A 25,390-nucleotide genomic window follows, 5' to 3' on the forward strand; every position below is an offset into this window, starting at 1 on the left:
CGAAACGTTGTAGGGCAATGGTACCCTGATTAGGAACGTGAGGAGTCAGCAGCAGGTCATCATGTGCGCAGAACGCTGTGTACTAAGATATTTATGTCACCATTTGTTGTGTAAGCAGAGGTAACTGAATGATATTTCTCACCAGGGGTATAGAGGAAAACGGCTTACAACACATAGGGCGACAATGGGATAAAGGAAAGGGGATGGAGGTTAGGGGGTGTAGGGATAGCAAAAAAGGGAGGGAGAAGGAAGAGTGGGAAGGGGTGGGGGGGGCAAGGGATACAGGGGGAGCAGATAGAGGAGAAGAGGTGGGAGTCAGCGCAGGGCAAAAAGTAACACCATCAACCCGACTGCTATAGAGCCCAGTGGGAAATGAAGAAAGGTAAAGAGCAGAGAGAAACCGGATGGATCCCGTGCGGTGGGTCAGCTGCACATTCCCGGTAGATTAAATGGCACCATGTCCGAAAAAGCAAACATATTCCAGCAGCTCCAAGTCGCAGTATAGAGCTCCCTCCTGCCCTGCGAGGTCAACACCAGGTCCTCAAAATCGTTGATGTGCTTAACTCTGGATAGCCAAAGCTGTATCGACTGTGGGATTGTAGACTTCCAGCATAAGCCTATGCATGCCTTGGCTGCGTTTAGTAGATGGCATTTCTTATAGCGGGCTTGCGGGCTAGAGGAACAGTGTAAAAGGAAGAGGGCTGGATCATCTCAGAGGACGTAATCAGTCATTTTTTGGGAAATCCTCCTCACCTCTTTCCAGAAGTCACTCAGTAGAGGGCAGCTCCAGAACAAGTGAAGCATGGACCCCCGGTCCCTTTGACACCGCCAACATCTGTCCGACGCCTCTGGGAAAAAGCCGGCTATTCTCACCGGGGTATAGTACCAGTATGTCAGCAATGTAATTTGTAATTAACCTCCTGGAGGTGAGTACAGATCGAGGATCTCATGGAAAAATGGATAATGTTCCTGCGTTGGGTCACCGTGAAGGTCATCTGTAGGCCTTTTTCCCATTTCAGGATGCCGGGGAGAACAAAGTCCCCCCGGGGTTCCGAAAGTAGGCCGTATATCTGACATAGTGCATGTGGTAAAGGGGTGTCTCCAGAAATAAGGGCTTCAAGGGGTGTCAGTGGTTTCTCAAAGGACGAGCGGGGTCCCAAATCACAAAAAGTGGAGCAGCTGGAGCGCCTGCCAACAAGTTAGTGCGAACGGTCTTTCCACTGCTGTCAGCTGCATGAGGGAGGGCCAAGACGCCTCCAAGCCGAAATGTGACACCCGTAAACGCCCCAGTGCCAAGAGGGCCCAAAATCTGCCTCCCCCACAACCCATCAGGAAAGCTTGGTTCCCCAACACTGGGAACATGGGCGAGGACACGGTCCGCGATTTGTCCAGAGTGAGCGCTGCGGAGCAAACCCTAAGGGTCGGGCCCACCAGCAGGTGACGCTTAACCAGCTCCGGTATGGAGCCAATACACTACGGAGCTCCCGGGAGATGGATCGGGGAAAGGGAAATCTCAAGAGTCATCCACAATTTCAGGTGGGAATGTCTACACCAGTCCACTAGTCTATTCAAGTGAGCCGCCTGGTAGTGTTGCAGAGTACGATCACTGGGTGCAGCGGAGTCTATTCAGATCAGACATTGTGGAGTAACAGGAACTGGCTTCTTTATTGGAACATAACCACAGATAGCAAAAATGGCACTTTCTCATTGTGAGAAAAACACAGACAGGAAAAAGGTAACCAACAAGTACAGTACAGTGTACAGGAAATTACAACACATCATAGAAAATGCATAGCATATCACTGAGCATTAGCGACATCTAGTGTCCTATTTGTGAACTGCAGTTAATTGGCTAAGCTGAAAGCTGTTGTATCTCCAACACCCCTTCTCAACAGCTAAGGCTTAGTCTATTAAACCCATCTTCTTTGTATAAACCCATCTTCTTTGTAAGCCTTGAGTGTCTTTCAGCAGTCAGAGGCTTTGTAAGGATATCTGCTGTCATATCCTCGGTTAGGCAATAAAGTAACTCAAGAAGACCTTGCTCTTGAAGATCCCTAAGAAAGTGGAACTTCACGTCAATGTGCTTGGTTCTTGAATTAACTCCTTCCATGCGTGCAAGTGCAAGGCATCCTTGATTGTCCTCATAGATTTCTGTTGGTCCCAACTGCGGTTGACCCAAATCTGTTAATAGCTGTCTCAACCATATAACTTCTTGGCTTGCCTGCGCTGCAGCAACGTATTCTGCTTCAGTAGACGACAGTGAAACAGAGAGTTGCTTTTTACTAGTCCAACTGATGGCACCTCCTGACAGAAAAAATAAGTATCCACTGGTAGATTTCCTGTCGCTGGTGTCTCCTGCCCAGTCAGCATCCACATATCCTGTTAAGGTGCTTTCATCACTTGCTGGTAACTTTAACTTGTAGTGTGAAGTCCCTTTAAGATAGCGAATGATTCGCTTTACAGCATTCCAGTCCTTTTGACTTGGCATCGAAACCTTTCTGCATAGGATTCCAACAGGTGCTGCAATGTCCGGCCTTGTAGCAGTGGTAAGATACAGCAATTTCCCTATTGCCTTCCTGTATCGAGTATTAGTAGGTAATTGGTTATCTTGGCAATTTATCTCCTTTAGGTAGTTGGTTTCCATAGGAGACTTTACTGGTTTGGCGTCTTCCATTCCAAATGTTTCAATTATTTCTTGTATTTTGCGTCTTTAGTTCAGAAGAAAGCTGCCATCTTTCTCTCTCTCAATCTGGATGCCGAGGTAATTCTTTATGTTGCCAAGATCTTTGGTGTTGAAGTTCTGATTTAATTTTTCTAGGATTTCTGCTTCATCCCCTATTTGCTCAAAGCAAATCAGGATATAATCCACATAAATAAGTATATAGACCCATCTGTCTGCCAATTTCTTTGTGTATAAGCAGGGGTCTGCTTTACTCCTCAGAAAGTTTTGATGTGTAAGCACTTCATTTATTTTTATATTCCACGCTCTGGCTGCTTGCTTTAGACTATATATACTCCTGCGAAGTTTGCATACTAGGTCTGGCCTTTGTTCATCTTTGAACCCTGGCAGTTGTTCCATATAAATTTCTTCTGTTAGCTCACCATGTAGGAACGCGGTTTTCACATCAAAATGTTTCACTTGCATTTTCCTTGTGTCGGCTACTGTCAGTAAAGTCCGTATTGTAGTGTGCTTATATAAAGGGAGAGAAATAAATTCCTGCGCTAAGTTAAATAAATGACAGTGTATTCGATATGAATTATGTGAGCAGCTAGCACCAAAATCAACTAACAGTGATCAATAACCAAAATCTTTACAAAAAGTGCAGCGCTAAAGTAATTTGAATAATAATGTGGCAAGTGGAGAACCACAAAAAAAACATATACAATATAAGCAAAATAGTGTCCAAAATACTGAATAAAGTCCCAAAACAGAAATGCAAATGAAAATGAATCCGCATGCAAGGTGTTGAGGAGAACAATCCTTTTCAGTGACACCCAGGGAAAAGTGAAGGATGGGGACACCTCTGTGCACAAGTATCACAAGCAGCTTACCAGAACTCCTTGGCTACTCAATTTAATGAGACAGCCTCTCCCAGCAAGATGTTATACCAATGTCACCAGCGGTTGTCAAGCTCCAATGCTTCATAATCACTCCATCATATAAGCATGAGTATATAAAAAGAATAAAAGCCCATAGCGTAATTCCGTAACATATAAAATCCAATTTATTAAAAGAATACTACTCACAGTGAGAAGGTAAAAAACAACAGGTACATAGAACAGTGCGGCGTCCCGCAATTGTCCAAAACAGCATCAAGCAATGTAAAGCAGCCGGCTCCGTAAGGGGGCGTGTGGACTTTGCATCTGGAGTCGCCTTTGCATCTGGAGGCGACTCCAGATGCAAAGTCCACACGCCCCCTTACGGAGCCGGCTGCTTTACATTGCTTGATGCTGTTTTGGACAATTGCGGGACGCCGCACTGTTCTATGTACCTGTTGTTTTTTACCTTCTCACTGTGAGTAGTATTCTTTTAATAAATTGGATTTTATATGTTACGGAATTACGCTATGGGCTTTTATTCTTTTTATATACTCATGCTTATATGATGGAGTGATTATGAAGCATTGGAGCTTGACAACCGCTGGTGACATTGGTATAACATCTTGCTGGGAGAGGCTGTCTCATTAAATTGAGTAGCCAAGGAGTTCTGGTAAGCTGCTTGTGATACTTGTGCACAGAGGTGTCCCCATCCTTCACTTTTCCCTGGGTGTCACTGAAAAGGATTGTTCTCCTCAACACCTTGCATGCGGATTCATTTTCATTTGCATTTCTGTTTTGGGACTTTATTCAGTATTTTGGACACTATTTTGCTTATATTGTATATGTTTTTTTTGTGGTTCTCCACTTGCCACATTATTATTCAAATTACTTTAGCGCTGCACTTTTTGTAAAGATTTTAGTGTGCTTGACTACTGGTGCAAATGTCTCGTCATAGTCCTCTCCATATTTTTGAGAATAGCCCTTGGCTACTAGCCTTGCTTTGTATCGCTCAATTGTGCCATCTGCATTGTATTTCACTTTAAAAGTCCATTTACAGCCTATGGCTTTCCTTCCGGGTGGTAGCTCTGTAAGTGTCCATGTTTTAGTGTCATGCATGGATTTTATCTCTTCATCAGCAGTTTTTATCCATTTACTTGCTTCTTGTTCTGAAAGCTGAGATATGTCTTCCCAGGTTGCAGGTTCATTGATACTGGCAGTACTTGCTTTGTATGAGAGATGTACAGGTGGCTTACCTTTGTTTTCTTTTGTTGAACGTCTCGGTTTTGTGTCTGAGCCTTCTTGTGTCTGCTCTTCAGTACTGGTAGAGTCTGCACTCACTTCAACTGTTTGTTCAGAAGTTATGGAGATAGGCTGGTCAATGTCAGTTTTCCCTTCTGTTCTTGCTTCTACTGTTGTCATTACATTGTCTCTTAAATCTTCAACAAAGGTTATGCTGTTGCTAATGGCAACCTGGTCTGTTTTGGTATTAAGGATTCTGTAACCTTTGACATTGTCACTGTCACTGTATCCAACAAAGATACCTTCAAATGCTCTGTTCTGGAGTTTGGTGCGTTTTTTCTTCATGTATGTAGATGAATGCTTTGCATCCAAAAACTCTTAGGTGTTTTACATTTGGCTTCTCGTTGTGCCATAGTTCATATGGAGTTTTCTCTACTGTTCTGGAAAGAAGTCTGTTCTGCAAATATGTAGCTGTCATAGCTGCTTCACCCCAATATTTTTGTGGTAGTCCAGAGTCTGTCAGCATACATCTGATCATTTCAGTCAGAGTTCTGTTCTTTCTTTCAGCTACTCCATTTTGTTCTGGTGTATATGGGACGGTCTTTTGATGTTCTATTCCATTCTGTTTTAAGTACTCTTGTATCTTATATCCTGTAAATTCACTTCCATTGTCACTCCGAAGTATGAGAGGCTTCCTCTGAAACGTGTTACTGGTCTTTATTATATAGTCTTGTAATTTGTCAAAAACTTCACTCTTGTGTTGCATTAGGTAGGTGACTGTGTATCTTGAATAGTCGTCTATGAAAGTCACAATGTACCTTTTGCTTCCAGGTGTAGGTGGATTTAGGGGACCACACACATCACTGTGGACTAAGTCAAGTGGTCTTGAAGCTCTCTTCTAACTGACTTTGGGAAGTGTTGCTCTTGTAGCTTTGGATTTAATGCAACATTCACACTTAACAGTAGCTGGACAAGGGGATATTGTTAGATCCCTTGTCAGATTCCTGCTCTGTAGTTCCTGTATGCATTCTGGGTGTCTGTGACCTAGACGTCTGTGTCATATATGTATACAGTCATTGTGCTTGTGTGTACATAGTCTCACCTTTTCCTTCAGTCCCGGTTCACACTTGTGCGATGCGGGAAGGTTGCGAATTCGCAGCCTGTTCCCACATCGCAAATGCACCCCTGGCAGTTCACACTTCCATATGCGATACGCTGGGGGTGTCAATGAAATGTTAACGACACCCCCAGTTTGATCGAATATCGCAGTGCGATCTGACAGTTCGCACAGTCCTCCTTCTAGATTAGGAACATAAAGCACATCTTTCACTGGTATGGCTAGATTGTGTCCAACATCATCAGGGCATACAAGGGTTCCATGCCCATATCCTTCTGCATGTATTTTGCTTCCATCTGCAAGATAAATCATTTCTTTGTTGTTCAGATCAAGTTCTGTGAAAAAACTTGTATCACTTGTCATGTGACTGGTTGCCCCAATGTGGCATTCCAGTTTCCTTCCCATGGATCATTGATTGAGGCTTTTACCTTTTGTTTAGCATAAGAGGGACGCTGTCTTATTTGCTCTGCTTTCCATATAGTACAGTCTTTCTTTATGTGTCCCTGTTCGTGACATCTGAAACACACTCTGGTCTCTTTCATGTGTAACCTTGCATCTGTAGCTTTAAGAGCAGTTCTGGTGTCGGTTTCTGTGGAGTCATGCACTAATTCCTTTCTTCTCTGACACTCATCTATGAGCCTGGTTTTTACAAATGCTAGCGTCAGATCTGTCTCAGGTCGTGTCTCCAGTGCATTGATCAGTGCAGTATATGTATCAGGCAAACTGCACAACAACATGGCTGCAGCGTGGCTATCTGTTATATTCTCCCCGAGCGATCTGAGTTGCGCAATCACTTCCAGCATTGCGTTTATATGCTCCTGCATGTCCTGTTCTTTGCTAAGTCTCATTCTATAAAGTTTCCACAGTAGAAACAACTTTCTGTTTAAACTGGATCTTTCATGCAGTCTTTTCAGTATGTCCCACATGCCTTTCGCTGTGTTCTCATGGCGTATATGTATGAGATGATCATCCTCCACTAGTAAGCTTATGGTGGCCCGTGCCTGTCTGTTTTTCTTGACCCAGTCCTGATTATTGTCCTGTGGCCTCTCTGTAGTGGTAACCTCCCACAAGTCATCTCTAGATAATAGCATTTCCACTTTAAACTTCCATAGCTGATAATTGTCATTCTTCAGCTTGGCCACTGAGAGTTTAAGTTCTGAGTTTCCAGACATTTTTCCCTTCTTTAAATATGAACAGTCTTACTTGTCTATTGGAGATGTCACTGGAAACCTTCCTTATGCAGATCTTTATCCGGATCCTGGGCCCATAACCTGTTGCAGAGTGCGATCACTGGGTGCAGCGGATTCTTTTCAGATCAGACATTGTGGAGTAACAGGAACTGTCTTCTTTATTGGAACATAACCACAGATAGCAAAGATGTCACTTTCTCATTGTGAGAAAAACACAGACAGGAAAAAGGTAACCAAAAAGTACAGTACAGTGTACAGGAAATTACAACACATCATAGAAAATGCATAGCATATCACTGAGCATTAGCTACATCTAGTGTCCTATTTGTGAACTGCAGTTAATTGGCTAAGCTAAAAGCTGTTGTATCTCCAACAGGTAGTACCTCTTAGTGTTGGGGACTGCCACTCCTCCTTATGCTTTGGGCATCGTGAGTATCTTACCACTGAGCCTGGGTCGACGGCCAGCCCAGATAAACTTGGTAAAAGTGGCAGCCACCTGCATGAAGAAGGCAGCAGGGATCGACAGTGGCAGGGTCTGAAATAGGTATAGATACTTCGGTAAGATAGACATCTTAAGGATGTTGCAGCGACCAAACCAAGAATGGAGTCCGGTTGACCATTTGTCTAGTAAGACACGGGTGGTGGACAAGAGGGGGGGGGGGGGAATTCAATCGGAAAACATCAGCAGGATTAGGTGGCAACAGCGTCCCCAGGTATTTCAGGGCTGTTGATTTCCATTTAAAGGAGAAACTACGATGAAGGGAGTCTAGGAGCTGGGCAGGTAAGGAAATCCCCATTGCCTCCGATTTATGATAGTTTATTTTAAGATGTGAGACTGCCCCATATAGTTTGAATTCGCGGAGAAGATTAGATAGAGAGATCAGGGGGTTGGTCAAGGAAAAAAGAAGATCATCAGCGCATGCCGAGATTTTATAGGGGGTGGAGCCCACAGGTACCCCGGAGATATCAATATTCAAACGTATTTTGGAGAGGAAGGGCTCCAGGGAAAGGGCAAAGAGGAGGGGCGAGAGGGGGCAACCCTGTCTGGTGCCATTGTAAATCTTGAAAGGTTTAGAGAACACCCCATTCGCCTTAACCATCGCTCTGGGGCAAGAGTAGATACTTGTAATCCAGGCCAACATGTGAGGACCAACACCGTAACGTCTCAACACCTCAAACATAAATATCCAGCTTACCTGATCGAAAGCCTTCTCGGCATCTGTGCTCAAGAAGACGGTCTGAGTGCGAGTGGTCCTGGCCAGGTGGATCAGGTTCAGGACTTTGGTGGTGTTGTCCCTGGCCTCCCTGGTGGAGATAAACCCTACCTGGTCAAGGTGAACAAGGTCTGGGAGGAGAGGTTGCAGCATAGATGCCAACATTTTGGTAAAAAACTTAAGATCGGCATTCAATAACGAGATCGGTCTGTAGCTCCCCCACGCTGCGGGAGCTTTCCCCTCTTTAGGGATGACCGATATATGGGCCAGTAAAGAGTCGGCATGGAACGTTGAGGATTGACCAATCGCATTGAACACTTTAAGCATATGAGGGAGAAGGTGGGATTGCAGCTGTTGGTAGTACAGTACCGTCAGGCCATCGGGACCAGGGGCTTTGCCCCTTTTCGCTGATTTAAGGGCCACTGAGAGCTCCTCCATCATAAAAGATTCCTCCATAGCATCCCTCTCCGGCGACGGGAATCGCGGAAGACTGACCGAGTCAAGATATGATGTGACGGTCTAAGCATGAGAAGGGCTCTGGGGTAAGTGGTAGAGAGCCGAGTAGAAGTCCCCGAACCTTTGGGATATTTCCCTGGGGAGATGCAGTTTATAGCCATCCACACCCGCGACATAGGGGACATAGGAAGAGGCTTGCTGATCTCTAAGGGCCCTGGTCAAAACTCGCCCGCACTTATCGCCGGACTCGTAGTGGATCCGTTTGCAACGTCAGAGAGCCACTTTAGCGCGGTATTTCAAGAGTTCAGCTACCTGGTTCTGCAGCCCAGTCAGCTCAGCACCAACTGAGGCATCTAAATGCCGCTTGTGGTGTCCCTCCAGAGGGGCTATGTCTCCCAGGAGTTTGGTCAGTTGCTTCTCTCTGTCCCTCTTCACCCGCGCACCATGGGCAATCAGGACCCCCCGAATGACGGCCTTATGAGCCTCCTAGACTACCCCTGGATCACTGTCAGGGGTATCATTCAATTGGAAATAGGTCTGTAGCTGTTGGGAGACATCTGCCGACACCTCCGTGTCTTGCAGCAAGCTCTCATTCAGCCTCCAGTGCCAATCCGACTCACGGCCAGCTCCCCCAAGTCTCACCTCCATAAGGACCGATGCATGGTCCGACCATGTGATGGAACCAATATCAATATGCACTACCAAAGGGAGAAGTCGGTGAGGGACCAAGAAGGAATCGATACGGGAATACACGTTATGAGGATGGGAGAAGTAGGTGTAGTCTCGTTCTCCAGCATGCAGTATGCGCCACGCATCCACTAGTTGGAGCTCCCTGAGTAATTTAGCGACTTGTGTCCGGGTCCCCCGGGGGACCGAGGAATCCCCAGAGGACATGTCAGCCGACGGGTCCAAGGGAAGGTTCCAATTGCCCCCCAGAATCAAGCGACCCTCTGCAAAGTCCATCAGGGACGTCAGAGTTTTCCTCAGGAATGTATCCTGATGGGAGTTAGGTACATATACATTAGCAAGCGTGACCATCCGTCCCCCAATACGTCCTTTAAGGAAGAGGAACCGCCCGCGTGAGTCCGCCCGTTAAGCAAGTAGGGACCAAGGGATATTACTTGAGAGAAGGATGGATACACCCTTGGACTTAGAAGCGACATTGGTAGCGTGGTATGCAGTGGGGATGAACCGGTTTTGGAGGAAGGGCAGACCCCCGGTTCGAAAGTGGGTCTCCTGTATGAAGGCGATGTCAGAACGGGAGCGCCTCAGGTTACCCATGAGCATCCGTCTCTTTTCGGGTACATTGAGCCCCCTGGCATTCCAGGTGGACACCCGCACGGGATTCATAACGGGAGAAAAAGAGCAGAAGTGTGGAAGCAAGGAGAAGGGGAGGGCAGAAGGAGATGTGAAAGGAGGGGAGGAAAGGACAGGGAGGGAGGCGAGTAGGAAGTGGGCAGTAGGTAAGTACAAAGGGATTGTGGTGTGGTATGCGCAGTAGACATGAAAAAGGAAGGGGAAGGAGAATACCCACTGAGTGTGGGAGGGGGAAAGATAACAAAAAACAATAGAGACACCCAAGTAAGGGAGAAGAACCCTCTAGGGTGTAGGCCTAAGTGGGGAGTAGAACTAGACACAGCAAAGGAGCCGAGCTCTAGGGCCAGAGCAACCCTCAATATGTAAACACTAAATTAAATACCATACAGTAATATGTGATAGAAACAAGAAGCAAAATAATCTGTATACTACAGGATGTCCAGTGAGCGAAAACCGAGGAAACCACCCGGCATGCGTTCCGTGGCCTATACAGGCCGACATGTACTTCTGTATACTGTGAACTCCTACTGTACCTCTAACCATCAAAAACAAAGTTCTTTGCTGTCAGTTAAACCCATGTGGGCTAATTTTTGGGGCCTTTTATGGCCGACACTTACTTCTGTATCATGTGAATGCCTAATGTACCTTCAGCCACAGAATACTACGTTCTTAGCTGTCAGGTAAATGCATGTGGGCTAATTTTTGGGGCCTGGAATGGCCGACACTTACTTCTTTATCCTGTGAATACCAAATTTTTCAGACTGGAAATGAAAAACAATGGGTCTGTAAAGGTTCCGCCAAATTGTGGAATGGATGCGGACACATTTTACAGATGTGTGAATGGACCCTATATGTATTAGACAATGTATTTACCGGCTGCTGTCAGTTCTGGCTGATTTATGAAAAAAATATATATCTTTTTTGCTGTAAGAAAAAAAAATAAAAATTTAGGGCAACTTTTTCAATTGCAATAATTCTGTTATGACATTGTCCATGTGCTGGGACTATTTGTGCACAGCTAGTACGTCTTTTGTGGCTGCAAATATGACCTAAAGGTTTTTAAAGTTCACCTCCCATTAAAGTCAATGGGGCCCGCCGCGAACTCGCGGTTCGCGGACTTTTGAGAAAATTTGCGGCTGACGTTCGCGAACTGCCTCGGCCGATGTTTGTCGATCACTATCAGTAGGCAGGGCAAGTCCATGAAGCAGACCAAGGTTCGTAATAGCCATGCAAAGCAGTACAGAATCAGTAGGCAAAGACAAGTCTGGTAATCAGGCTAAGGTCAAGGATAACCAGATGAGCAGAGGTAAGGCAGATGGTGGAGGTGAAGTCCAGGGGGAGGTCAAGTCATACATGGATAGGCAGAGGCAACAAATCAAGTCTCAGAGAACATGGAAACAAGCTGAAAACCATTGCATAAATTTTCTCAATGACACATCAGTTTAAATAGGTCATAAAATTTCAATGTATACAGAGATATATCTCTTGACGGTTGCTACACCCCCAGTGATGGGGTCACTTCTACCTGTGAAGCTACTCCAGAGAAGATGACTATGTATAGGCCATCTTATCTCTACATGTTTTGTGGTTTACCGCTTCTTCAGGTGAGGGACAGAGGAAATAAAGCGCTAGAAATTAAATTGTGTGCTGTTCCTTCTAATGCTCGAGAATGCCTGCTTTGCCCGATCGATTAGGCTTCCAGGTATGACAAAGTGCATGCGCTTTACCCTCAGTGAATGCACGATCGGGTATCGGGTCCGGTGACGTCATCGATGCACAATAAATGGCCACACTGGACTCATGGCCAGCATGTTGGTGGATGCATTCAGGCAGACCCCTCCTCACCATGAGTGAAGGTCAGTGGTTGCAGCGCTGCTATTTTAAATATATATAAATAAGTGTTCATAAAACAATTTTAGAAAATGGTGATTAAACCATTCATGTAAATCATTAGTAAAGTGCTATTCAGTGCAATTATTGTGCAAAATACAAAGAATAAATAAAAATAAAATTGCAGATATTACAATGTAAACTTCAAAAATGTAAACTGAGTGTGAATAGTCCATAAAACAGTTCTTTGCAGTAACAGGAGTAAGATACTTGATCTTGCAACTTCGGGGTCTCCCCCTTAGGGTATCTACTTACCACTATGTGGTGTTTTTAGAGCAGATTGTAGTAAAGTGAGCTGTTGTTGTTCCTTGCAAAGCTGTTTGGACTGTGTTGGAAGCGATCCTTCTTCTTTAAGCGGTATTCTCAGGTGTCCTCATGAAATAAAGAATGGCTGGACATAGTGAGGACCGTTTAAACTGTGAATTTATTAGGTTAAAAATACAGTAGAATACTCACAAACATACAACATGATAAAGCCTATAAGTGCCTAAGTTAGGTGCGGTGGTGTATCGCTCCTCAGCGTTCTCCTTTCCGACCTGAAGTCACGTGGCTGCCTCTCGGCCAATGGCTATACGCGTTTCGCTGTGAACACAGCGTCATCTGTAGCTGGCTAATTCAAGGTGCCATCTGTGTTATATAGCCGCACTGAGCCATCCTTCCGGTGTATTGAATATTTGGATACTACTTGTTACATTTGATGATATCTTGATTTGCTGGTGTTATGACTCCGATACAATGTATCTTATGTTGATCTATTCTGATTATGTGTTGTATCTTTGCCTTTCTAAATTACTACTTCTCTTACGATAACGATACCAGGTGTATGCTAAATGAATAAATAATTCTAATTGTTGAGTCGGCCCCTAGTGGACTTCCTGGGTAACTGCTACGACAGATTGTGTTGTAGTCATACACATTCCAATTTGTGTCCAATCTAAATTACTATCTCTCTTATGTAACCAGGTGTGTGCTAAATAAATGAATAAGTATTCTAGTTGTTGAGTCGGCCCCTAGTGGACTTCCTGGGTAACTGCTGCCACAGATTGTGTTGTAGCCATACACATTCCAATTTATGTCTAATTGTTAATCAATAAAGTGCTGCAATCTTTTGGTAAATAAATAAATAACAAGTTGGAACAACTAGGTAGTTAGATATAAGTTAATAACAAATAAAATAAATTAACTAAATATAGAAAAATATTAAAAGTCATTTATAAAAAATTAAAAATTAAAAATTAAAAAATTAAAAATCATTTATAAAACAATTAATGTCTATTTCTACGTTTAAACCCTTCGGTGTCATACTTCCTAATTTGTGTATCCACCATGTTTCGTTCTGTGAGATAGCTCTTGTCATATGTGTGCCCCTCCAATGTTTGACAATAGTGTCTATTCCACAGAATTTCAACTTGCTTGGGTCTTTGTTGTGGCAGATGCGGAAATGGTTGGACAAACTGTGCTTTTGGAATCCATTTTTTATATTTTTGATGTGTTCTCTTAATCTGATGCGAAGTTCTCTTGTTGTGCGTCCCACGTACTGGAGACCGCATTCACATTCTAATAAGTACGTAACATGTGTGGTTCTACAAGTAATAAATTTGTCAATTTTGAATTGTTGCCCAGTAACTGTGGATTGGAATTGTGTTTCCTTTCTTCGCTTATTGTTTGTCCTACATGTGCGACATATAACGCAGTCGCCACATCTATAATAACCTTTTTGGTCTAAAAATGTATTTAGTTTTTTAGGAGGGTCTGGTATATTTCTTGCCAGTTTGTCCTTCAAAATAGGAGGTCTCCTATAAATAAAATGTGGTTTTTTTGGTAAAATCTTGCTGAAGGTTGGATCTCTCAATAAAATAGGCCAGTGTGTTTTAAAAATGTTTTCCAACTGTTTGTATTGTTTGTTAAACTCTGTGCAAAAAGCCATTTGGTAGGATTTTTCCGTTTTTGGTTTTGGTTTTAAGAGTTCCTTTCTATCAGTTTCTAAAACTTTGCGTTGAATCTGCTGTAAAGTTGCTGGTTTATACCCTTTATCCTTGAATCTTTTAATCAGTATCTCAGACTGTATCAGATAGTCTTGCTCTGACTTACAGTTACGTTTAATCCTAAGCAGTTGTCCTTTCGGTACTGCTGATAACCATTTGGGATGATGGTTGCTATTTGTTGGAATGTAGCTGTTCCTATCAGTGCTTTTAAAAAATGTTTTTGTAGCCATTTGATTCCCTGTTTTAAAAATAGTTAGATCTAAATAATTTATCTCTGATTGGTTTATGGTGGCTGTGAACGAAATTTGATATTTATTGTTATTCATACGTTCTATGTACTCTGCAAGAGATTCTTTAGATCCTTCCCAAATTATTAAAATATCATCTATGTAGTGTTTGAAACCACGTAGCTGTGGGTGGGGGTTCCTAAAAATATATTCCATTTCCCACTTACTCATAAAAATATTGGCTACTGTGGGTGCGTACTTAGCCCCCATCGCTACGCCTTTGATTTGTTTAAAAAAGTACTTATTGTGCCAAAAGTAGTTATTGCACATTGCCAATTCTAAAACATCTAGGATAAAATCAATTTGTGCTGGGGGTAAGGATTTATCTTCTTGCAGAGCCCATTTTACTGCTGTCAGAGCGTCTTTTTGCTTAATATTAGTATATAGTGAATTCACATCCACACTGGCTAAAATAGTGTTATCAGTTATGCTCAGGCTTTCAATAAAATTGATTGCATCTTTGCTGTCCTTGAGGTATGATGTAGTTTTTTGTGCAAGGGGCTGTAAATGGTAATCTATATATTCTCCAACTCTTGCGAATATGGATTCGATTCCATTTATGATCGGACGTCCTGGCGGTTTGGTCAATCTTTTGTGAATTTTTGGTACTTGATAAATAATGGGCATTTTGGGAGCCTCAGGTACTAAATATTTTAATTCTTTTTTGTTGAGTATGTCATCTTTATAAGCTTTTTTTGTTTTTTTGACCAACTTGGCTTTCAATTTATTCAGTGGGTTGCTCTTTAATTTAATATAAGTTTCACTGTCATGAACAATGCGATCCAACTCTTCTATGTAGTCTTGTTTATCTAAAATCACAATTCCTCCCCCTTTGTCCGCTGGTCTTATTACAATATTTTTCTTTTTTTCTAATGCCTCTATATTTTGTTGTAGCTTCTTGCTACCAGGGACAGGGTGAGTCGAAATATTTTCAATGTCCTGTTGTACCAACAATTTGAAAACCTCTAAACATTGATTATTGCTAGGTTTCGGGTTAAACGTGGATTTATTTTTTAAAATACTGTGCGTGACTCCTGTGGGTGGTGGTGTGGTAATTTCTTTGGTGTCATTTTTGTTAGCGTAAAACTTTTTGATATTCAGAGTTCTTACAAATTTGTGCACATCAATGTATGCTTGAAATTTGTTAATGTTTTTAGGAGGGGCAAATTTTAATCCTAAATCAAGTATACGGAGTTCCTCATCATTAAAAGTTTCTTTGCTCAGGTTATAAATTCCTGCTCCTAGTTGTTCCTTTTTCTTTTGTTTTTTCCCCCCTCTGCATCCTCTTTTCTTTCTGGGTTTTGTGGGTAGGGAGGTGGATTGTAAAATGGCGGTGGACCCTGTTGGTATCCCCTGGGTCTCCAATAATATGGGTTGCCCCTTGGGGGGCCCCAATACGACCCTCTGCCTCTGTTGCCTCTCCATGGTGGTCTCCCTTGTCCCCTGTTCCAAAAATCCCCTCGATATGGGGGTTGATGTTGATACCCTTGATAGTACTGAGGTGGGGGTCTTCTCCCTCTAGGTGATGGGGTATATTGGTTTAAAGATTCGTATCTGTTTTGTGTATCTACATTATACTGTGGTGAATCCGTCTCGTGTTGTGGCGTTTGATTGGCATATGACGTACTGGCTACTGGAGTTTGTGTTGGGAAAGGAGAGAAAATATTCTCTCTTTCTGGTGAGGAGTCTCTGGAGGGAATGTGCTCATCCTCCAGTAACTCCTGCCATTTATATATATTTCCTGCTTTATAGTCATTTAGGTCTCTCTGGAATTTTTTAATTTTTTTCCTTTGTGTATCCTTATCTAGTTTGGAAATGAATTCTTGTGTGCTTTTCATTTTCTCTTTATAATCATTTGTATTTACATGCGGCTGTAAGGCTTCTTTCAGGTTAAGGATCTTACTTTCCAACATTTTAAGTTTGCTTTTTCGTCTGATTAATATTAAATCTAACAATTTTTGCTCACATGTATTAAAGAAGGTATACCAGTTTTCATTCAAATCTTTATTATCTAGACCATCATTGGGACCCAAGTCCCAACGTAGTCTTCTGGGTGTCATTCCTTCTTTTATATACTGTTCAAGTGTGGTGATATCCCACCACACTCTTACCTGCTTATCTAACGTGTGTTTTAACGTTTTGAAGTTTTGCCCCATATCAAAGGATGAGGGGTTACCGGAAAATATTTCTTCAGTATTAATTTTCCTTTTGCTTATAAAATCAAAAAGTTCCATAGCTGCTGAGGTTGAAGTTTTTACAGTGAAGTGAAAAAACTGAAAGTATTGGGACTGTGGACCTCGCGCTTATGGGGTGTGTGGTGTAATCCAATTAAGTGTTTATAGCTGCCTGCTGCAATGAAAGTGCTAGTGCTTTAAATGAGTGAAGGTCAGTGGTTGCAGCGCTGCTATTTTAAATATATATAAATAAGTGTTCATAAAACAATTTTAGAAAATGGTGATTAAACCATTCATGTAAATCATTAGTAAAGTGCTATTCAGTGCAATTATTGTGCAAAATACAAAGAATAAATAAAAATAAAATTGCAGATATTACAATGTAAACTTCAAAAATGTAAACTGAGTGTGAATAGTCCATAAAACAGTTCTTTGCAGTAACAGGAGTAAGATACTTGATCTTGCAACTTCGGGGTCTCCCCCTTAGGGTATCTACTTACCACTATGTGGTGTTTTTAGAGCAGATTGTAGTAAAGTGAGCTGTTGTTGTTCCTTGCAAAGCTGTTTGGACTGTGTTGGAAGCGATCCTTCTTCTTTAAGCGGTATTCTCAGGTGTCCTCATGAAATAAAGAATGGCTGGACATAGTGAGGACCGTTTAAACTGTGAATTTATTAGGTTAAAAATACAGTAGAATACTCACAAACATACAACATGATAAAGCCTATAAGTGCCTAAGTTAGGTGCGGTGGTGTATCGCTCCTCAGCGTTCTCCTTTCCGACCTGAAGTCACGTGGCTGCCTCTCGGCCAATGGCTATACGCGTTTCGCTGTGAACACAGCGTCATCTGTAGCTGGCTAATTCAAGGTGCCATCTGTGTTATATAGCCGCACTGAGCCATCCTTCCGGTGTATTGAATATTTGGATACTACTTGTTACATTTGATGATATCTTGATTTGCTGGTGTTATGACTCCGATACAATGTATCTTATGTTGATCTATTCTGATTATGTGTTGTATCTTTGCCTTTCTAAATTACTACTTCTCTTACGATAACGATACCAGGTGTATGCTAAATGAATAAATAATTCTAATTGTTGAGTCGGCCCCTAGTGGACTTCCTGGGTAACTGCTACGACAGATTGTGTTGTAGTCATACACATTCCAATTTGTGTCCAATCTAAATTACTATCTCTCTTATGTAACCAGGTGTGTGCTAAATAAATGAATAAGTATTCTAGTTGTTGAGTCGGCCCCTAGTGGACTTCCTGGGTAACTGCTGCCACAGATTGTGTTGTAGCCATACACATTCCAATTTATGTCTAATTGTTAATCAATAAAGTGCTGCAATCTTTTGGTAAATAAATAAATAACAAGTTGGAACAACTAGGTAGTTAGATATAAGTTAATAACAAATAAAATAAATTAACTAAATATAGAAAAATATTAAAAGTCATTTATAAAAAATTAAAAATTAAAAATTAAAAAATTAAAAATCATTTATAAAACAATTAATGTCTATTTCTACGTTTAAACCCTTCGGTGTCATACTTCCTAATTTGTGTATCCACCATGTTTCGTTCTGTGAGATAGCTCTTGTCATATGTGTGCCCCTCCAATGTTTGACAATAGTGTCTATTCCACAGAATTTCAACTTGCTTGGGTCTTTGTTGTGGCAGATGCGGAAATGGTTGGACAAACTGTGCTTTTGGAATCCATTTTTTATATTTTTGATGTGTTCTCTTAATCTGATGCGAAGTTCTCTTGTTGTGCGTCCCACGTACTGGAGACCGCATTCACATTCTAATAAGTACGTAACATGTGTGGTTCTACAAGTAATAAATTTGTCAATTTTGAATTGTTGCCCAGTAACTGTGGATTGGAATTGTGTTTCCTTTCTTCGCTTATTGTTTGTCCTACATGTGCGACATATAACGCAGTCGCCACATCTATAATAACCTTTTTGGTCTAAAAATGTATTTAGTTTTTTAGGAGGGTCTGGTATATTTCTTGCCAGTTTGTCCTTCAAAATAGGAGGTCTCCTATAAATAAAATGTGGTTTTTTTGGTAAAATCTTGCTGAAGGTTGGATCTCTCAATAAAATAGGCCAGTGTGTTTTAAAAATGTTTTCCAACTGTTTGTATTGTTTGTTAAACTCTGTGCAAAAAGCCATTTGGTAGGATTTTTCCGTTTTTGGTTTTGGTTTTAAGAGTTCCTTTCTATCAGTTTCTAAAACTTTGCGTTGAATCTGCTGTAAAGTTGCTGGTTTATACCCTTTATCCTTGAATCTTTTAATCAGTATCTCAGACTGTATCAGATAGTCTTGCTCTGACTTACAGTTACGTTTAATCCTAAGCAGTTGTCCTTTCGGTACTGCTGATAACCATTTGGGATGATGGTTGCTATTTGTTGGAATGTAGCTGTTCCTATCAGTGCTTTTAAAAAATGTTTTTGTAGCCATTTGATTCCCTGTTTTAAAAATAGTTAGATCTAAATAATTTATCTCTGATTGGTTTATGGTGGCTGTGAACGAAATTTGATATTTATTGTTATTCATACGTTCTATGTACTCTGCAAGAGATTCTTTAGATCCTTCCCAAATTATTAAAATATCATCTATGTAGCGTTTGAAACCACGTAGCTGTGGGTGGGGGTTCCTAAAAATATATTCCATTTCCCACTTACTCATAAAAATATTGGCTACTGTGGGTGCGTACTTAGCCCCCATCGCTACGCCTTTGATTTGTTTAAAAAAGTACTTATTGTGCCAAAAGTAGTTATTGCACATTGCCAATTCTAAAACATCTAGGATAAAATCAATTTGTGCTGGGGGTAAGGATTTATCTTCTTGCAGAGCCCATTTTACTGCTGTCAGAGCGTCTTTTTGCTTAATATTAGTATATAGTGAATTCACATCCACACTGGCTAAAATAGTGTTATCAGTTATGCTCAGGCTTTCAATAAAATTGATTGCATCTTTGCTGTCCTTGAGGTATGATGTAGTTTTTTGTGCAAGGGGCTGTAAATGGTAATCTATATATTCTCCAACTCTTGCGAATATGGATTCGATTCCATTTATGATCGGACGTCCTGGCGGTTTGGTCAATCTTTTGTGAATTTTTGGTACTTGATAAATAATGGGCATTTTGGGAGCCTCAGGTACTAAATATTTTAATTCTTTTTTGTTGAGTATGTCATCTTTATAAGCTTTTTTTGTTTTTTTGACCAACTTGGCTTTCAATTTATTCAGTGGGTTGCTCTTTAATTTAATATAAGTTTCACTGTCATGAACAATGCGATCCAACTCTTCTATGTAGTCTTGTTTATCTAAAATCACAATTCCTCCCCCTTTGTCCGCTGGTCTTATTACAATATTTTTCTTTTTTTCTAATGCCTCTATATTTTGTTGTAGCTTCTTGCTACCAGGGACAGGGTGAGTCGAAATATTTTCAATGTCCTGTTGTACCAACAATTTGAAAACCTCTAAACATTGATTATTGCTAGGTTTCGGGTTAAACGTGGATTTATTTTTTAAAATACTGTGCGTGACTCCTGTGGGTGGTGGTGTGGTAATTTCTTTGGTGTCATTTTTGTTAGCGTAAAACTTTTTGATATTCAGAGTTCTTACAAATTTGTGCACATCAATGTATGCTTGAAATTTGTTAATGTTTTTAGGAGGGGCAAATTTTAATCCTAAATCAAGTATACGGAGTTCCTCATCATTAAAAGTTTCTTTGCTCAGGTTATAAATTCCTGCTCCTAGTTGTTCCTTTTTCTTTTGTTTTTTCCCCCCTCTGCATCCTCTTTTCTTTCTGGGTTTTGTGGGTAGGGAGGTGGATTGTAAAATGGCGGTGGACCCTGCTAACTTTTAATGATGAGGAACTCCGTATACTTGATTTAGGATTAAAATTTGCCCCTCCTAAAAACATTAACAAATTTCAAGCATACATTGATGTGCACAAATTTGTAAGAACTCTGAATATCAAAAAGTTTTACGCTAACAAAAATGACACCAAAGAAATTACCACACCACCACCCACAGGAGTCACGCACAGTATTTTAAAAAATAAATCCACGTTTAACCCGAAACCTAGCAATAATCAATGTTTAGAGGTTTTCAAATTGTTGGTACAACAGGACATTGAAAATATTTCGACTCACCCTGTCCCTGGTAGCAAGAAGCTACAACAAAATATAGAGGCATTAGAAAAAAAGAAAAATATTGTAATAAGACCAGCGGACAAAGGGGGAGGAATTGTGATTTTAGATAAACAAGACTACATAGAAGAGTTGGATCGCATTGTTCATGACAGTGAAACTTATATTAAATTAAAGAGCAACCCACTGAATAAATTGAAAGCCAAGTTGGTCAAAAAAACAAAAAAAGCTTATAAAGATGACATACTCAACAAAAAAGAATTAAAATATTTAGTACCTGAGGCTCCCAAAATGCCCATTATTTATCAAGTACCAAAAATTCACAAAAGATTGACCAAACCGCCAGGACGTCCGATCATAAATGGAATCGAATCCATATTCGCAAGAGTTGGAGAATATATAGATTACCATTTACAGCCCCTTGCACAAAAAACTACATCATACCTCAAGGACAGCAAAGATGCAATCAATTTTATTGAAAGCCTGAGCATAACTGATAACACTATTTTAGCCAGTGTGGATGTGAATTCACTATATACTAATATTAAGCAAAAAGACGCTCTGACAGCAGTAAAATGGGCTCTGCAAGAAGATAAATCCTTACCCCCAGCACAAATTGATTTTATCCTAGATGTTTTAGAATTGGCAATGTGCAATAACTACTTTTGGCACAATAAGTACTTTTTTAAACAAATCAAAGGCGTAGCGATGGGGGCTAAGTACGCACCCACAGTAGCCAATATTTTTATGAGTAAGTGGGAAATGGAATATATTTTTAGGAACCCCCACCCACAGCTACGTGGTTTCAAACGCTACATAGATGATATTTTAATAATTTGGGAAGGATCTAAAGAATCTCTTGCAGAGTACATAGAACGTATGAATAACAATAAATATCAAATTTCGTTCACAGCCACCATAAACCAATCAGAGATAAATTATTTAGATCTAACTATTTTTAAAACAGGGAATCAAATGGCTACAAAAACATTTTTTAAAAGCACTGATAGGAACAGCTACATTCCAACAAATAGCAACCATCATCCCAAATGGTTATCAGCAGTACCGAAAGGACAACTGCTTAGGATTAAACGTAACTGTAAGTCAGAGCAAGACTATCTGATACAGTCTGAGATACTGATTAAAAGATTCAAGGATAAAGGGTATAAACCAGCAACTTTACAGCAGATTCAACGCAAAGTTTTAGAAACTGATAGAAAGGAACTCTTAAAACCAAAACCAAAAACGGAAAAATCCTACCAAATGGCTTTTTGCACAGAGTTTAACAAACAATACAAACAGTTGGAAAACATTTTTAAAACACACTGGCCTATTTTATTGAGAGATCCAACCTTCAGCAAGATTTTACCAAAAAAACCACATTTTATTTATAGGAGACCTCCTATTTTGAAGGACAAACTGGCAAGAAATATACCAGACCCTCCTAAAAAACTAAATACATTTTTAGACCAAAAAGGTTATTATAGATGTGGCGACTGCGTTATATGTCGCACATGTAGGACAAACAATAAGCGAAGAAAGGAAACACAATTCCAATCCACAGTTACTGGGCAACAATTCAAAATTGACAAATTTATTACTTGTAGAACCACACATGTTACGTACTTATTAGAATGTGAATGCGGTCTCCAGTACGTGGGACGCACAACAAGAGAACTTCGCATCAGATTAAGAGAACACATCAAAAATATAAAAAATGGATTCCAAAAGCACAGTTTGTCCAACCATTTCCGCATCTGCCACAACAAAGACCCAAGCAAGTTGAAATTCTGTGGAATAGACACTATTGTCAAACATTGGAGGGGCACACATATGACAAGAGCTATCTCACAGAACGAAACATGGTGGATACACAAATTAGGAAGTATGACACCGAAGGGTTTAAACGTAGAAATAGACATTAATTGTTTTATAAATGATTTTTAATTTTTTAATTTTTAATTTTTAATTTTTTATAAATGACTTTTAATATTTTTCTATATTTAGTTAATTTATTTTATTTGTTATTAACTTATATCTAACTACCTAGTTGTTCCAACTTGTTATTTATTTATTTACCAAAAGATTGCAGCACTTTATTGATTAACAATTAGACATAAATTGGAATGTGTATGGCTACAACACAATCTGTGGCAGCAGTTACCCAGGAAGTCCACTAGGGGCCGACTCAACAACTAGAATACTTATTCATTTATTTAGCACACACCTGGTTACATAAGAGAGATAGTAATTTAGATTGGACACAAATTGGAATGTGTATGACTACAACACAATCTGTCGTAGCAGTTACCCAGGAAGTCCACTAGGGGCCGACTCAACAATTAGAATTATTTATTCATTTAGCATACACCTGGTATCGTTATCGTAAGAGAAGTAGTAATTTAGAAAGGCAAAGATACAACACATAATCAGAATAGATCAACATAAGATACATTGTATCGGAGTCATAACACCAGCAAATCAAGATATCATCAAATGTAACAAGTAGTATCCAAATATTCAATACACCGGAAGGATGGCTCAGTGCGGCTATATAACACAGATGGCACCTTGAATTAGCCAGCTACAGATGACGCTGTGTTCACAGCGAAACGCGTATAGCCATTGGCCGAGAGGCAGCCACGTGACTTCAGGTCGGAAAGGAGAACGCTGAGGAGCGATACACCACCGCACCTAACTTAGGCACTTATAGGCTTTATCATGTTGTATGTTTGTGAGTATTCTACTGTATTTTTAACCTAATAAATTCACAGTTTAAACGGTCCTCACTATGTCCAGCCATTCTTTATTTCATGAGGACACCTGAGAATACCGCTTAAAGAAGAAGGATCGCTTCCAACACAGTCCAAACAGCTTTGCAAGGAACAACAACAGCTCACTTTACTACAATCTGCTCTAAAAACACCACATAGTGGTAAGTAGATACCCTAAGGGGGAGACCCCGAAGTTGCAAGATCAAGTATCTTACTCCTGTTACTGCAAAGAACTGTTTTATGGACTATTCACACTCAGTTTACATTTTTGAAGTTTACATTGTAATATCTGCAATTTTATTTTTATTTATTCTTTGTATTTTGCACAATAATTGCACTGAATAGCACTTTACTAATGATTTACATGAATGGTTTAATCACCATTTTCTAAAATTGTTTTATGAACACTTATTTATATATATTTAAAATAGCAGCGCTGCAACCACTGACCTTCACTCATTTAAAGCACTAGCACTTTCATTGCAGCAGGCAGCTATAAACACTTAATTGGATTACACCACACACCCCATAAGCGCGAGGTCCACAGTCCCAATACTTTCAGTTTTTTCACTTCACTGTAAAAACTTCAACCTCAGCAGCTATGGAACTTTTTGATTTTATAAGCAAAAGGAAAATTAATACTGAAGAAATATTTTCCGGTAACCCCTCATCCTTTGATATGGGGCAAAACTTCAAAACGTTAAAACACACGTTAGATAAGCAGGTAAGAGTGTGGTGGGATATCACCACACTTGAACAGTATATAAAAGAAGGAATGACACCCAGAAGACTACGTTGGGACTTGGGTCCCAATGATGGTCTAGATAATAAAGATTTGAATGAAAACTGGTATACCTTCTTTAATACATGTGAGCAAAAATTGTTAGATTTAATATTAATCAGACGAAAAAGCAAACTTAAAATGTTGGAAAGTAAGATCCTTAACCTGAAAGAAGCCTTACAGCCGCATGTAAATACAAATGATTATAAAGAGAAAATGAAAAGCACACAAGAATTCATTTCCAAACTAGATAAGGATACACAAAGGAAAAAAATTAAAAAATTCCAGAGAGACCTAAATGACTATAAAGCAGGAAATATATATAAATGGCAGGAGTTACTGGAGGATGAGCACATTCCCTCCAGAGACTCCTCACCAGAAAGAGAGAATATTTTCTCTCCTTTCCCAACACAAACTCCAGTAGCCAGTACGTCATATGCCAATCAAACGCCACAACACGAGACGGATTCACCACAGTATAATGTAGATACACAAAACAGATACGAATCTTTAAACCAATATACCCCATCACCTAGAGGGAGAAGACCCCCACCTCAGTACTATCAAGGGTATCAACATCAACCCCCATATCGAGTGGGATTTTTGGAACAGGGGACAAGGGAGACCACCATGGAGAGGCAACAGAGGCAGAGGGTCGTATTGGGGCCCCCCAAGGGGCAACCCATATTATTGGAGACCCAGGGGATACCAACAGGGTCCACCGCCATTTTACAATCCACCTCCCTACCCACAAAACCCAGAAAGAAAAGAGGATGCAGAGGGGGGAAAAAACAAAAGAAAAAGGAACAACTAGGAGCAGGAATTTATAACCTGAGCAAAGAAACTTTTAATGATGAGAACTCCGTATACTTGATTTAGGATTAAAATTTGCCCCCTCCTAAAAACATTAACAAATTTCAAGCATACATTGATGTGCACAAATTTGTAAGAACTCTGAATATCAAAAAGTTTTACGCTAACAAAAATGACACCAAAGAAATTACCACACCACCACCCACAGGAGTCACGCACAGTATTTTAAAAAAATAAATCCACGTTTAACCCGAAACCTAGCAATAATCAATGTTTAGAGGTTTTCAAATTGTTGGTACATCAGGACATTGAAAATATTTCGACTCACCCTGTCCCTGGTAGCAAGAAGCTACAACAAAATATAGAGGCATTAGAAAAAAAGAAAAATATTGTAATAAGGACCAGCGGACAAAGGGGGAGGAATTGTGATTTTAGATAAACAAGACTACATAGAAG

General features: G+C 40.5%; 1 protein-coding gene and 1 long non-coding RNA gene across 2 annotated transcripts in view; both read right to left on the reverse strand.

Annotated features, from left to right (window-relative positions):
• The window catches only part of LOC309563035, a 268,455-nt gene that overhangs the window by 223,444 nt on the left and 19,621 nt on the right, over positions 1–25,390 (reverse strand). The window lies entirely within an intron of this gene.
• Positions 1–25,390, reverse strand: part of LOC309563352 (membrane-spanning 4-domains subfamily A member 5-like) — a gene marked incomplete at its 3' end in the record, with an annotated part of 58,864 nt that overhangs the window by 112 nt on the left and 33,362 nt on the right. The window contains exons 6-8 of the mRNA XM_082267746.1: positions 25,263–25,283; positions 20,570–20,590; positions 8,283–8,411 (exon numbers count right to left, since the gene is read on the reverse strand). Coding sequence (XP_082123872.1) covers positions 8,283–8,411; positions 20,570–20,590; positions 25,263–25,283 — 171 coding nt within the window. The remainder of the gene's footprint in view (positions 1–8,282; positions 8,412–20,569; positions 20,591–25,262; positions 25,284–25,390) is intronic.

The sequence above is a fragment of the Pelophylax lessonae genome (assembly GCF_965119305.1).
Source record: "Pelophylax lessonae genome assembly, chromosome: 9".
NCBI lineage: Eukaryota > Metazoa > Chordata > Amphibia > Anura > Ranidae > Pelophylax > Pelophylax lessonae.